The sequence below is a fragment of the Dendropsophus ebraccatus genome, chromosome 1, assembly GCF_027789765.1.
Source record: "Dendropsophus ebraccatus isolate aDenEbr1 chromosome 1, aDenEbr1.pat, whole genome shotgun sequence".
NCBI classification, from domain to species: Eukaryota; Metazoa; Chordata; class Amphibia; order Anura; family Hylidae; genus Dendropsophus; species Dendropsophus ebraccatus.
In genome coordinates, this window is record NC_091454.1 from 179811523 (window position 1) to 179829544 (window position 18022).

Below are 18022 nucleotides of genomic sequence, written 5' to 3' on the forward strand. Positions count from 1 at the left end.
ATATCTGAGAGGACCACAGCTGACCACAAGTATTACTTTCATCCAACCCTCCGTGATCACTTCTCTTTAACCCTTTTGTAACCTTGTTTTTCTCTCTGTGCTTTTTGCTGGGTCACAGTTGGATTTTCTATATATGAATCCTATTCAGACCATTTCTTACAGTTCTGCCACAAACATTGACGCCTGTTTGCTCCACTTGTTTCATAGCTGTTTTGTGCACTATTTTCTAGGTATACAACTTTAATTTTTCCATCTTTCTACCTACATTCTTTTCCCTTTTATAACCTTCCCATTTGTTTATACCAGCACCAAATCTTATACCCAACTGGCAGGGAACAACCAGTATCTCATGCCGCACTCCATGTTCCATCTAATCCATCCTCTTGTTGAAAACATGTTTTCTATTAGCTTTCCCCTTTACCTTTAGACTAATCTGCATTTTGTCTCAGTATCTGTTCAGACTTATTCCTGAACATTAAGCGACTCCATTTTTTTTTTTCCTTTTAGTTAATTTGGAAATAAACATTTGCTATTATATGTTTCCGGGATATTTCATGAATCCAGAACATTCGGCTATTAACTATTGTTTCATGTCATATCTACAATTCGTGTATTTGACCTCTGTGGCTGTCCATTCCATCATATTGCCAGGGGTAATTTCCCATTCCATAATGCTATCCTCTGAACTATAAAAGTTATCATTTATTAAATAGCAAAAATACGGCTAACAAGGGATCGTTCAAACATATGATGCAAAAAAAGACTAACGCTAGCATTATGTATGGGACAGTCTAATAAAACAGAATAAACTCATGCTTCAAAGTAAAAGGTTTACTTATTTACAGTGTTTTCCTCTTTAATAAAAGGGTTCCTACTTGGAGGGAAAATTTATTATAATATATTGGCGGCAGAGCTGTTTTCCAACAGAGGACCATTTTCAATCCCTATATTAGGGCTGCAAAGTGTTTTAAAATGTTTACATGTGAATACATGCATATGGTAGGTGACAGAGCGTATAAGAGATGGAAAAAAAAATACTATTCTATTAGTGACTGTCCCTCCTCATTCTCACGAGTATTTGAAAGGCTCGACTTACAGAGCAGATCATATACTGTAGCTAAATATTAGACACCAACAAAACTAAGGAAGTAAGGAGATACAGACAAGCGTAAAATAGGAGAAAAATACATATATTTTTATGCTAAAAACTTGCATTGAAGCAAATGCAAAACTTGTAAAAAAATTAAAGAAAATTATATTATATATATAATTCTGATTATTTAGCTTCACTATTTCTCAAGCTGAAATAAATAAATAAACAAACCATAATATAAAACCTTTTTAATAGCAGTTTTGGGTAGGATTTTTTTTTTTTTTTACTGGCCATATTATACAGTATAAATGTAATATTATACATATCCATTTTCATGTTGACTCTCCACCTGTTGAGTCTATAGATTACCAAAAACACTATCAAATAACGACAAAGTTTTTTAAAAAAAAATTATCGGAGGAATGGAGTTCTGAAAAGCAAGTGTCTGGTCTGTGTGTCTAATAGAGAACTAGTTCCAGCTTGTAAACAAGGAGGTAGTAAGTGCGTAGTACGGGGTAAGCCAGGACCACCGGTCGCTCGCCACTCCCCCTTATGATGAAAGCATCAGGTCTCAAACACAAAGGATCTTTATAAATCAAACCAAGGAGGCACCAGGGTAAAATCCTTTTTGCACAAACAAAATGTCATATCCCCCAAAATGAACCAAAAAAAAAAAGAAACGGACGGTAACATTTCGATTTTCTTAATATTTTTAACAGGTCCTTCTTAGAGGGGTTTTATTTTGCAGACAGACACCAGCTATGTGACCCCTCAAACAAAGCCCTGTTTGTAGGAGATCTATGCAGAGATGCTGCATTTCCTACACAACTAAAAATAACAGCGAGTGAAAAAAAAAAAAAAACCCTGTTAACTCTTTCCCCTCCAGTCTGCACACCACAGTACGTAAACACTCAGGTAGCATTTCCAAGCGTCTATGAAGAGTAAACATGGGAAAGCAACCATATCAGTCTAATCCCCAGACACAAGGCTGTAACCAGAACGCTGGCGCTCTGTCACACTTAATCCGGGACTACTGTATATAGTACGGCCTGTCTTTCACCCTCCCTGACAAATAATAGCGCAGCCATTGTATACAGTGGAGACTTCTGTTCCATGTTGACAGAGCACTCGATGAGTGTAGTAATACAGTGACTATGAATGGCCCCAATAGCCGACACACTGTACAGTCCATCACATCCACGATTACATAGAAGAAGCCTGACATGTAAATCATCAGAAGCATCCTCGGCTCAGAAGCTTACACTCCACGTGTGATGAGTACTAACAGCCCCTATTGGATCAGGGTTACCCCGTACTATACACATATACATCTCTACAGCTGGCACACAGATCTCAGATACAGGGGGCTGAGCAGATTGATATATAGTGGTGTGGGAAAGGGGTCAGGATAACTTTAATTCTGTACATCTCTGCTCTTTCTGGACTAAGTTGTCAAGTAGGCGGGCCCACTCAGTGATTGACAGTCTCTTAAGAGCTGTCAATCACTATGTAGGACCGACCACTTGACTAATTGAGATTTTTATGAACAGAGACGAAGTTACCTTTGGAGGCTTTTCCTACAAAACTATATATCAGTCTTCTGGGCTCCTCCTGCTCTACAACACAATGCCTGAGTGACAATCCCCTTATAAGAACCATGTGGTTAATATATGGCAGCCACAAACAATGTTTATAAAGATGGCTGGGTTTCACAATTGACAAAAGCGGATCCATACCACTATGGGAGCAGTCTATACACTGCACTTTAAAGGGATCCCTACAAATCCAGACAGATCCCGCTGACTCATTAAGCGATCTGTCAGCTTCTTCCATGATGAAAAGAAAGTTGTGGCAATCTATTACCTCTAAGTGCCAGCGTATACACAGCCCAAGCGTCTGGTCCACAAGCAGACTGGGCATTGGAGCTGGGACATGTGTACATGATCAGTACAGTGCATCCAGGCACCTTACATAACAGATAGGATTGCAGCCCAGATGGGAAAGAGTTTCCAAGTCAAAGCTTTTCTGTATACTTGTCATTGTGCAGAGCTGTACACTATGCGGTGCTGGCCTTATACATAGACAGGGACGTATATAGTCCCATATATGATATGCCATGGTTGTACCGTACCATTGCTCATCATCTAGAACCTGGATGTCAAAGGTCACCGCCCTCCAACTGTGGCAGAACTACAATTCCCATCATGCCAGGACAACCAAAGCTTTAGCTATCCAGGCATGATGGGAATTGTAGTTCTGCAACAGCTGGAGGGATACAAGTTTGACACCCCTGTTCTAGAAGAAACTCCACACAGTCATAGATGATCCATCCACACAGGACATGCTGGGAGTTGTAGTTCTGCAACAGATTAGGATTTCACTAAGGATAACTATGAGAGTATCAAGATAGCAGGGACCCACGTATCTATGCACTATTACATCCATGTGTTATTACATTCATGTATCCATGTGTTATTATACCCACGTATCCATGTACTATTATAGCGACGTTCAGGTTGCAGATACAATTAAACACCTGCTGAGGATCTTAAAGAGAGCAAAGTCAAGGATTTGCCAGTCATATGTGGGAAGAATATATAATAAGGGACTACAGGGCAGAATAGGATTGTCAGGTACTGAATATTATACAGACATATTCCCTATGTGTATACTAAGGTAGCAGATGATGCAAGAGAGGTCTCACTGGTACCTCACCAACAATGCTAGCCAGAATCCGAACCAATGCCAGCGTGTGCCACCTTGCACCATGCTCTATCACAGCTGCCATAGAGACAGAATGTGTGCCATATACAGCACGCCACCCTACACCCAGCAATTACTCTCATCACAGCTGCCTGCAGACAGAGCCATAATCTGTTCCATATACAATGTGCCACCCTTCACTGAGCCATCACTCCCATCATCTCCAGCTGCCCAGACAAAACCATAACCATTGCTATATAGAGCATGACAGGGTGCCACCCTACACAAGCCATCACTCCCATCATCCCAGCTGCGCATAGACAGAAAGATAACAATAGACAATTGTTGCTGCGACTGAAATACCTGTATCCTCTTGTATTAATAATTATTATTGCTTTAACTATTATACAGTGCCAGTTAGATCACAAGGATGGCCGTGGTTGGCACCTGTGGAGCCCTGTGATGGCACAGTGTGGGTATCGGGCTGATAACCGCCATCACTGACCATCTTGGTGATCCGGTATATTGTGATGACAGACACCCAGGCTACTATAAGAGGCGGCATGGAGAATGGGCACGTCTGTGGGCAGCTTCACCTAACACAACCCCTGTGCCCAGGTGGACGGCTCTCCAGCACAGCACACCATGTTGTGGACATCAAGGTGTGAAACTACAACGCCCAGCAGGGAGCAGGTGCTGGGGGTAGTAGTGGCAGATGGGGAGCCACAGGTGGCATCCTCAATCCTGTCCTGTGACCAGGACACCACTACTACCACCATCATCCTCCTCTTCCTCCTAGCATATAACCAGGGCACTACTACTACCCCCATCATCATCATGTTCAGCACAGCGTATGACCAGGACACTACCACCACCAATATCATCATCATCATCCTCGTCAGCCCGCTGTATGATCAGGATGCTACCATCACCATCATCCTCAGCCTATACAATTTATGACAAGGACACTACCACCACCATCCTCATCAGCACAGTGTATAATGAGGACATTACTATCACCACCATCCTCAGTACAGTGTATGGCCAGGACACTACTACAACCACCACCCTCCTCCTCCTCCTCAGACTAGACAGTGTATAATGAGGACACTACTACTTCTACCATCCTCCTGCTCAGCTCATACACTACTATCACCACCACCATCCTCCTCAGCCCATACAGTGTATACACTACTACCATCACCATCCTCCTCAGCCCATACAGTGTATACACTACTACTACCACCCTCCTCCTCAGCCTATACAATACTACCACCACCATCCTCCTTAGCCCATACAGTATATACACTACCACCACCCTCCTCAGCCCATACAATACTACCACCACCATCCTCCTCAGCACATAGAGTGTACACACTACTACCACCTCCACCATCCTCCTCCTCAGACCATACAGTGTATACACTACTACCACCATCCTCCTTAACAAGTACAGTGTATACACTACTATCAACACCATCCTCCTGCTTAGCCCATACAGTATATACACTACCACCATCCTCCTTAGCCCATACAATACTACCACCATCCTCCTCAGCACATAAGAGTGTATACACTACTACCACCTCCACCATCCTCCTCCTCAGCCCATACAGTGTATACACTACTACCACCATCCTCCTTAACAAATACAGTGTATACACTACTATCAACACCATCCTCCTCCTCAGCCCATACAGTATATACACTACTACTACTACCACCACCATCCTCCTGAGACCATGCAGTGTATACACTACTACCACCACCATCCTCCTCAGCCCATAGTGTATACACTACTACCACCACCATCCTCCTCAGCCCATAGTGTATACACTACCACCACCATCCTCCTCAGCCCATAGTGTATACACTACTAACACCATCCTCCTCAGCCCATACAGTATATACACTACCACCGTCCTCCTCAGCCCATAGTGTATACACTACTACCACCATCCTCCTCAGCCCATAAGCCCATACAGTGTATACACTACTACTACTACTACCATCCTCCTCTGCACAGTGTATACACTACTACCACCATCCTCCTCAGCCCATACAGTGTATACACTACTACCACCATCCTCCTTCTCAGCCCATACACTGTATACACTACAACCATCATCCTCCTCAGCCCATAGTGTATACACTACTACCATCCTCCTCCTCAGCCCAAACTATATACACTACTACCACCACCATCCTCCTCTGCACATACAGTATATACACTACCACATCCTCCTCAGCCCATACACTGTATACACTACTACTACCACCACCCTCCTCAGCTCATACACTGTATACACTACTACTACTACTACCACCATCATCCTCCTCAGCCCATACACTGTATACACTACTACTACTACCATCCTCCTCCTCAGCCCAAACTATATACACTACTACCACCACCATCCTCCTCTGCACATACAGTATACACTACCACATCCTCCTCAGCCCATACACTGTATACACTACTACTACCACCATCCTCCTCAGCCCATACACTGTATACACTACTACCACCATCCTCCTCAGCCCATACACTGTATACACTACTACCACCACCCTCCTCAGCCCATACACTGTATACACTACTACTACCACCATCCTCCTCAGCCCATACACTGTATACACTACTACCACCATCCTCCTCAGCCCATACAATACTACCACCCCACCACCGCCATCCTCCTCGTCAGACCAGACAGTCTCCCACGGGGGAGGAGGGGACAGACACCGGCGGCAGACACTCACCTTTCCCCCCCAGGGGCCCCAGGCAGTGGCCCGGGCAGAGGCACAGGAGGAGCAGCAGGGGGACCCCCGAGAGCCAGGCCGGGGCCCCCCAGGACGGTCCGGCCTTCATCTCCACAGAAGAGCGCTCTCCGATCACATCCACGGCCGCCCCAAAGTGCCCGGGAGAAAGATGGCGGCCGGAGCCCACACACACACACTGACCCGGGAGACGCGTGCTGTGCTCCGAGCCCCGTGACCTTGCCCGGTTCCCCCGGGAGTACGTGGGCTCTGTTCTTTGGTTCAGCCCCGGGGATGACACTGAGCGGCGTGACCCGAGATGGGGGGAGGTTATGACCCCAGATACCTCCCCTGCTGGGGGAGAAGGGGCGCAGTCACGTGACGCAGACGCCCGCGGGTGTCCCTGCTCTCCGGGGTGTAGTACTAGTAGTAGTAGTAGTTGTAGTAATAGGAGCCGGGTGTAGTAGCGCCGGGGGAGGCTCCGGGTCAGCAGCAGCAGCAGCGCCGCCGCCGCTGGGACGTGACGAGCAGGCAGCAGACACCCGCAGTGTACGGCAGCAGCAGCAGCTCCGAGTCCTCAGCCTCCATGTCACCCGCCTCACTCCCGGAGCTGTGCCCGCAGGAGGCCGCTGCGGGACCAATGAATGGAAGAGAGCCCCCCCTCCTCCGCCGCCGCCGGCCGCTGAAGGTCACAGTACACGGGCTGGGCGATGAGCAGCGGGGCCGGTCAGTCAGCGAGCGGGCTCGGTGTGCGGCGGGGGTCCGGTCTCATTGTGTGATCCCTCTCTCTGCCTCCTCGGCGGCTATGTGACGTTACTGCTGTAAACAAGAGACGCCGCACACTCACAGGCAGCACACATACACACGGGGCGGCCGCAAAACACGGACTGGACGCCGGAGCCGCCAACAGCACACGGCCGAGGAGGAGCAGGAGGAGAGCGGCTGTATAATACTACACACTGTATACACTACACACTGTATAATACTATACCTACTATATCTAATACTACACTGTATAATACTATACCTACTATATCTAATACTACACTGTATAATACTATACCTACTATATCTAATACTACACTGTATAATACTATACCTACCATACCTAATACTACACTGTATAATACTATACCTACCATACCTAATACTACACTGTATAATACTACAGCTACCATACCTAATACTACACTGTATAATACTACAGCTACCTTACCTAATAATACACTGTATAATACTATACCTACCATACCTAATACTACACTGTATAATACTATACCTACTATATCTAATACTACAGCTACCATACCTAATACTACACTGTATAATACTACACCTGCCTTACCTAATACTACACTGTATAATACTACAGCTACCATACCTAATACTACACTGTATAATATGACACCTACCATACCTAATACTACACTGTATAATACTACACCTGCCTTACCTAATACTACACTGTATAATACTACAGCTACCATACCTAATACTACACTGTATAATATGACACCTACCATACCTAATACTACACTGTATAATACTACAGCTACCATACCTAATACTACACTGTATAATACTATACCTGCCATACCTAATACTACACTGTATAATACTATACCTACCATACCTAATACTACACTGTATAATACTATACCTGCCATACCTAATACTACACTGTATAATACTATACCTACCATACCTAATACTACACTGTATAATACTATACCTACCATACCTAATACTACACTGTATAATACTACAGCTACCATACCTAATACTACACTGTATAATACTATACCTACCATACCTAATACTACACTGTATAATATGACACCTACCATACCTAATACTACACTGTATAATACTATACCTACCATACCTAATACTACACTGTATAATACTACAGCTACCATACCTAATACTACACTGTATAATACTATACCTACCATACCTAATACTACACTGTATAATACTACAGCTACCATACCTAATACTACACTGTATAATACTACACCTACCATACCTAATACTACACTGTATAATACTACAGCTACCATACCTAATACTACACTGTATAATACTACACCTACCATACCTAATACTACACTGTATAATATGACACCTACCATACCTAATACTACACTGTATAATACTATACCTGCCATACCTAATACTACACTGTATAATACTATACCTACCATACCTAATACTACACTGTATAATACTATACCTACCATACCTAATACTACACTGTATAATACTACAGCTACCATACCTAATACTACACTGTATAATACTATACCTGCCATACCTAATACTACACTGTATAATACTATACCTGCCATACCTAATACTACACTGTATAATACTATACCTGCCATACCTAATAATACACTGTATAATACTATACCTACCATACCTAATACTACACTGTATAATACTATACCTACTATATCTAATACTACAGCTACCATACCTAATACTACACTGTATAATACTACACCTGCCTTACCTAATACTACACTGTATAATACTACAGCTACCATACCTAATACTACACTGTATAATATGACACCTACCATACCTAATACTACACTGTATAATACTACAGCTACCATACCTAATACTACACTGTATAATACTATACCTGCCATACCTAATACTACACTGTATAATACTATACCTACCATACCTAATACTACACTGTATAATACTATACCTGCCATACCTAATACTACACTGTATAATACTATACCTACCATACCTAATACTACACTGTATAATACTACAGCTACCATACCTAATACTACACTGTATAATACTATACCTACCATACCTAATACTACACTGTATAATATGACACCTACCATACCTAATACTACACTGTATAATACTATACCTACCATACCTAATACTACACTGTATAATACTACAGCTACCATACCTAATACTACACTGTATAATACTATACCTACCATACCTAATACTACACTGTATAATACTACAGCTACCATACCTAATACTACACTGTATAATACTACACCTACCATACCTAATACTACACTGTATAATACTACAGCTACCATACCTAATACTACACTGTATAATACTACACCTACCATACCTAATACTACACTGTATAATATGACACCTACCATACCTAATACTACACTGTATAATACTATACCTGCCATACCTAATACTACACTGTATAATACTATACCTACCATACCTAATACTACACTGTATAATACTACAGCTACCATACCTAATACTACACTGTATAATACTATACCTACCATACCTAATACTACACTGTATAATACTACACCTACCATACCTAATACTACACTGTATATAATACTACAGCTACCATACCTAATACTACACTGTATATAATACTACAGCTACCATATCTAATACTACCTTAGCTACTACACTACAGAGAACAATACTATAGGTGCTACACCATACCTAATATAATACTACTGCTACTACCCCATACATAATATAAAACTATTGTTTTGACTTGTTAGTTACCTATACATCTCTGTAATGTCTGATTTCGTTCATATATGTACCCCCAAATTATAAAGTGCTGCAGAATATGTTGGCACTATAAAAATTCAATAATAATTATTATAATGCCCAATACAATAATACTATGCTACACCTAATACAATACAAGTACTACACTTTACCTAGGACAAATGTATTATACTAAACACCATTATATCTAGTACAACAAAACTACAATATACCTAGTATAACATTACTACACTATACCTAGTGCAACAATACTACACTCTACCTAGTGCAACAATACTACACTATACCTAGTGCAACAATACTACACTCTACCTAGTGCAACAATACTACTCTCTACCTAGTGCAACAGTACTACACTCTAGTGCAACAATACTACACTATACCTACTGCAACAGTACTACACTATACCTAGTGCAACAGTACCACACTATACCTAGTGCAACAGTACTACACTATACCTAGTGCAACAATACTACACTCTACCTAGTGCAACAATACTACACTATACCTAGTGCAACAGTACTACACTATACCTAGTGCAACAGTACTACACTATACCTAGTGCAACAGTACTACACTCTAGTGCAACAATACTACACTATACCTAGTGCAACAATACTACACTCTACCTAGTGCAACAGTACTACACTTTAGTCCAACAATACTACACAATACCTAATGCAACAATACTACACTATACCTAGTGCAACAGTACTACACTATACCTAGTGCAACAGTACTACACTATACCTAGTGCAACAGTACTACACTATACCTAGTGCAACAATACTACTCTATACCTAGTGCAACAGTACTACACTATACCTAGTGCAACAATACTACACTATACCTAGTGCAACAGTACTACACTATACCTAGTGCAACAATACTACACTATACCTAGTGCAACAGTACTACACTATACCTAGTGCAACAGTACTACACTCTAGTGCAACAATACTACACTATACCTAGTGCAACAATACTACACTCTACCTAGTGCAACAGTACTACACTATACCTAGTGCAACAGTACTACACTCTAGTGCAACAATACTACACAATACCTAATGCAACAATACTACACTATACCTAGTGCAACAGTACTACACTATACCTAGTTCAACAGTACTACACTATACCTAGTGCAACAATACTACACTATACCTAGTGCAACAGTACTACACTATACCTAGTGCAACAATACTACACTTTAGTCCAACAATACTACACAATACCTAATGCAACAATACTACACTATACCTAGTGCAACAGTACTACACTATACCTAGTGCAACAATACTACACTATACCTAGTGCAACAGTACTACACTATACCTAGTGCAACAATACTACACTTTAGTCCAACAATACTACACAATACCTAATGCAACAATACTACACTATACCTAGTGCAACAGTACTACACTATACCTAGTGCAACAGTACTACACTATACCTAGTTCAACAGTACTACACTATACCTAGTGCAACAATACTACACTATACCTAGTGCAACAGTACTACACTATACCTAGTGCAACAATACTACACTTTAGTCCAACAATACTACACAATACCTAATGCAACAATACTACACTATACCTAGTGCAACAGTACTAGACTATACCTAGTGCAACAATACTACACTTTAGTCCAACAATACTACACAATACCTAATGCAACAATACTACACTATACCTAGTGCAACAGTACTACACTATACCTAGTGCAACAGTACTACACTCTACCTAGTGCAACAGTACTACACTCTACCTAGTGCAACAATACTACACTCTACCTAGTGCAACAGTACTACACTATACCTAGTGCAACAGTACTACACTATACCTAGTGCAACAGTACTACACTACCTAGTGCAACAATACTACACTCTACCTAGTGCAACAGTACTACACTCTACCTAGTGCAACAGTACTACACTCTAGTGCAACAATACTACACTATAAAGTGTGCAACAGTTTATCGCTATACCTAGTGCAACAGTACTAAACTATACCTAGTGCAACAATACTACTCTATACCTAGTGCAACAGTACTACACTATACCTAGTGCAACAATACTACACTCTACCTAGTGCAACAGTACTACACTATACCTAGTGCAACAGTACTACACTCTAGTGCAACAGTACTACTACACTCTAGTGCAACAATACTACACAATACCTAATGCAACAATACTACACTATACCTAGTGCAACAGTACTACACTATACCTAGTGCAACAGTACTACACTATACCTAGTGCAACAATACTACACTATACCTAGTACAACAGTACTACACTATACCTAGTGCAACAATACTACACTCTAGTCCAACAATACTACACAATACCTAATGCAACAATACTACACTATACCTAGTGCAACAGTACTACACTATACCTAGTGCAACAGTACTACACTATACCTAGTGCAACAGTACTACACTATACCTAGTGCAACAATACTACACTCTACCTAGTGCAACAGTACTACACTATACCTAGTGCAACAGTACTACACTACCTAGTGCAACAATACTACACTCTACCTAGTGCAACAGTACTACACTATACCTAGTGCAACAGTACTACACTATACCTAGTGCAACAATACTACACTCTACCTAGTGCAACAGTACTACACTATACCTAGTGCAACAGTACTACACTATACCTAGTGCAACAATACTACACTCTACCTAGTGCAACAGTACTACACTACCTAGTGCAACAATACTACACTCTACCTAGTGCAACAGTACTACACTATACCTAGTGCAACAGTACTACACTCTACCTAGTGCAACAATACAACAGCAACTAATCTATTAGTACTGTACATGACGGCAGTGGCAACACTATACTTTCTACAACACCACAGATTATCTCTTCTACATAATACTACAACTACGCAACACCTACTGCTACAACAACACTAATGATCCCTTCTATGTACTAATAATACTACTATACCTTATATAGTGCTATGGCTAGTACACTAGAATACTACAGCTACTACACTATACCTAATACAACAATTCTATTGATAATACAATACAACTGATAGTCCTGTATATACTGCAACTATAACTACACTATATCTAGTACAACAATACTACTGATATTCTGCTGTATAGTATATGCTACTGCAACTACTATACTATACCACTATATTATAATACTACCTACCCTCCGCTGTATACACAAATACTACCACACTGTACCTAGTAAAATAATAGTACTGATCCTCTGCTGTATATACTTCTACTGTTACTACACTGTACCTAGTACAACACTATTGATCCTCTGCTGTATATACTGCTACTGGTACTACACTATACCTAGTATAACAATACTGCTGATCCTCTGCTGTATTATACACTGCTACTGTTACTAAACTGTACCTAGTATAACAACACTACTGATCCTCTTCTGTATATACTGCTTCTACTATTACTACACTGTAAATAGTACAAAACTACTGATCCTCTGCTCTATATTCAGTACTGCTACTGTTACTACACTGTACCTAGTATAACAACGCTACTGATCCTCTGCTGTATATACTGCTTCTGTTATTACACTGTACCTAGTATAACAACGCTACTGATCCTCTGCTGTATATACTGCTACTGTTATTACACTGTACCTAGTAAAACAACGCTACTGATCCTCTGCTGTATATACTGCTACTGTTACTACACTGTACCTAGTACAACACTACTGATCCTCTGCTGTATATACTGCTACTACACTGTACCTAGTACAACACTACTGATCATCTGCTGTATATACTGCTACTGTTACTACACTGTACCTAGTACAACACTATTGATCCTCTGCTGTATATACTGCTACTGTTACTACACTGTACCTAGCATAACAACACCACTGATCCTCTGCTGTATATACTGCTACTGTTACTACACTGTACCTAGTACAACACTACTGATCCTCTGCTGTATATACTGCTGTTACTACACTGTACCTAGTACAACACTATTGATCCTCTGCTGTATATACTGCTTCTGTTATTACACTGTACCTAGTACAACACTACTGATCCTCTGCTGTATATACTGCTACTGTTAGTACACTGTACCTAGTACAACACTACTGATCCTCTGCTGTATATACTGCTGTTACTACACTGTACCTAGTATAACAACACTACTGATCCTCTGCTGTATATACTGCTGTTACTACACTGTATCTAGTAAAACAACACTACTGACCCACTGCTGTATATACTGCTACTGTTACTACACTGTACCTAGTACAACACTACTGATCCTCTGCTGTGTATACTGCTACTGTTACTACACTGTATCTAGTACAACACTACTGATCCTCTGCTGTATATACTGCTTCTGTTATTACACTGTACCTAGTATAACAACGCTACTGATCCTCTGCTGTATATACTGCTTCTGTTACTACACTGTACCTAGTACAACACTACTGATCCTCTGCTGTATATACTGCTACTACACTGTACCTAGTACAACACTACTGATCCTCTGCTGTATATACTGCTACTACACTGTACCTAGTACAACACTACTGATCTTCTGCTGTATATACTGCTTCTGCTATTACACTGTACCTAGTACAACACTACTGATCCTCTGCTGTATATACTGCTACTGTTACTACATTGTTACTAGTATAACACTACTGATACTCTGCTGTATATACTGCTACTGTTACTACACTGTACCTAGTACAACACTACTGATCCTCTGCTGTATATACTGCTACTACACTGTACCTAGTACAACACTACTGATACTCTGCTGTATATACTGCTACTGTTACTACACTGTATCTAGTACAACACTACTGATCCTCTGCTGTATATACTGCTTCTGTTATTACACTGTACCTAGTATAACACTACTGATCCTCTGCTGTGTATACTGCTACTGTTACTACACTGTACCTAGTACAACACTACTGATCCTCTGCTGTATATACTGCTACTACACTGTACCTAGTACAACACTACTGATCCTCTGCTGTATATACTGTTACTACACTGTACCTAGTACAACACTACTGATCCTCTGCTGTGTATACTGCTACTGTTACTACACTGTATCTAGTATAACACTACTGATCCTCTGCTGTATATACTGCAACTGTTACTACACTGTACCTAGTATAATAACACTACTGATCCTCTGCTGTGTATACTGCTACTGTTATTACACTGTATCTAGTACAACACTACTGATCCTCTTCTGTATACTGCTACTGTTACTACACTGTACCTAGTACAACACTACTGATCCTCTGCTGTATATACTGCTACTGTTACTACACTGTACCTAGTACAACACTACTGACCCACTGCTGTATATACTGCTACTGTTACTACACTGTACCTAGTACAACACTACTGATCCTCTTCTGTATACTGCTACTGTTACTACACTGTACCTAGTACAACACTACTGATCCTCTGCTGTATATACTGCTGTTACTACACTGTACCTAGTACAACACTACTGATCCTCTGCTGTATATACTGCTGTTACTACACTGTATCTAGTACAACACTACTGATCCTCTGCTGTATATACTGCTACTGTTACTACACTGTATCTAGTACAACACTACTGATCCTCTGCTGTATATACTGCTGTTACTACACTGTATCTAGTACAACAACACTACTGATCCTCTGCTGTATATACTGCTACTGTTACTACACTGTACCTAGTACAACACTACTGATCCTCTTCTGTATATACTGCTACTGTTACTACACTGTACCTAGTACAACACTACTGATCCTCTGCTGTGTATACTGCTACTGTTACTACACTGTATCTAGTACAACACTACTGATCCTCTGCTGTATATACTGCTACTGTTACTACACTGTATCTAGTACAACAACACTACTGATCCTCTGCTGTATATACTGCTTCTGTTACTACACTGTACCTAGTACAACACTACTGATCCTCTGCTGTATATACTGCTGTTACTACACTGTACCTAGTACAACACTACTGATCCTCTTCTGTATATACTGCTTCTGTTACTACACTGTACCTAGTACAACACTACTGATCCTCTTCTGTATATACTGCTACTGTTACTACACTGTACCTAGTACAACAACACTACTGATCCTCTGCTGTATATACTGCTACTGTTACTACACTGTACCTAGTACAACACTACTGATCCTCTTCTGTAAAAACTGATGAAAGAAACTGATGCAATTGTGTGCCTCTGTTTTGATCTGTTTTTCCGTTGACTTCCATTAAAAAAAAAAAAAAACACAGATCAAAACGGATCCGTTTTTTTTAACGGACAAAAAAATGAGGTCGACTACGTTTTTGTATACGTTAAAAAAAACGGAGCCGTTTTTTGAAAAAATAAAAACGGATGGAAGAAACTGATTGCAAAAACGTAGTGTGAACCCAGCCTAATCCTAGTGCTAATTCATAATACAGTGACGTGGTGTAGTCATAATCCTAACCTATCATTCTAGTAACTGGTCTCCTAATTCTTACCATATCATGTAATGAAATCATCCATTCTCTACACTGTCTATACATAACACCTGCTTGTTAGCATTTGCTTTTTATGGGAGTATTTTCTATCTTCCAGTATGAGATCTTAGAATTTCTACCACATCCCCCCCCCCACACACGCTCCATCCAATCTTAGCACGCATCGGGAACATTATCATTATTTCTGGATTCTTGCTAAACATTCCAGTGATTTCTAGTGCATGCCGTCTGAACATCTAGATTCCAGCTATATCTGGCACGGCCATTATTATGATCATTGCTAGGAATAGTAAGCACTAAGCATTACACATTCCTTCCTCTTTAGTAAACATTTCTAATCCCTGTCCTTCTTCTAATACACTTCTCATTCCGGCCACATACAATATTGGCTTAGTAATTGTTATTCCGTCTGGACTTAATATCGTATTCCCTTCATCCTGTCCACTATATGAATGTGCATCATTTATCCATCCTTCCCTTGTGTACTTTTACTTGTTGCCCATCAGCCATAAACGTTACAATTTAAAAGAGTAGTGGATACTTGGAACAACTTTACAGCAGATGTGGCTGGTAAGGAAAGGTTAGCATGCCTGGGTTAACCATTTACCTATCCTAAGAGAAATATAAATAACATAAGGGCAGACTAGATGGACCATTGAGGGTTTTTTTTTCTGTCAATCTTTAGTTTCTAATATCATCAACTTTCTTCAATGTTATATTTTAAAGGGGTTATCCAGCGCTACAAGAACATGGCCACTTTTGCCCCACTCTTGTCTCCAGTTTGGGTGGGGTTTTAAAACACAGTTCCATTGAAGTAAATGGAGCTTAATTGCAAACCACACCTGAACTGGAGACAAGAGAGGGGGGGAAAAGTGTCCATGTTTTTGTAGCACTGGATAACCTCTTTAAGCCTCTCTATGGCTCTTAACTATATAAAGTCTGAGCGTTATGATGCTTTCTACATCCAGTCCTAATTTTCTATTTTATACTTCTACACATCACTGGTGAATCCAGAGTAAGTGAATATAAACAGAAAAGAAATCTTAAAACCAGCGAAAACTGTTCAAAAGCCTCAACTTTGTAAACTAGCACTACAAACAAACTAGACCTGTGCTATTTCAAGTCTGCAGCATTTCAAGCTTACCAGCGCCATTACCGTGGCAAGTTTATTTGTGCTGATATGTTAACTTTTAGAAGACCATAAATGAAGGGGTGTTTTTAGATGTTTAGAACTTTCTCTTTGTCTTATAAGCTAACTCAGGAGTGATTTGTGCAGTTTCTGGGATATAAGCTTAGGTGAGCTGGATTAACCCTTTTTTCCAGGATAAACAACTATCATAAAAAGGAAATAATAGGAGCACAGACTAGAGGGAT

The 18022-nt window shown here is 40.6% G+C and overlaps 1 protein-coding gene across 1 annotated transcript in view; it reads right to left on the minus strand.

Moving 5' to 3' along the window:
• Positions 1-7360, minus strand: part of IGF1R (insulin like growth factor 1 receptor) — a 145671-nt gene extending 138311 nt beyond the window's left edge. The window contains exon 1 of the mRNA XM_069985051.1: positions 6557-7360. Coding sequence (XP_069841152.1) covers positions 6557-6665 — 109 coding nt within the window. The 5' untranslated portion in view covers positions 6666-7360. The remainder of the gene's footprint in view (positions 1-6556) is intronic.
• Between the last annotated feature and the right edge of the window lie 10662 nt (positions 7361-18022).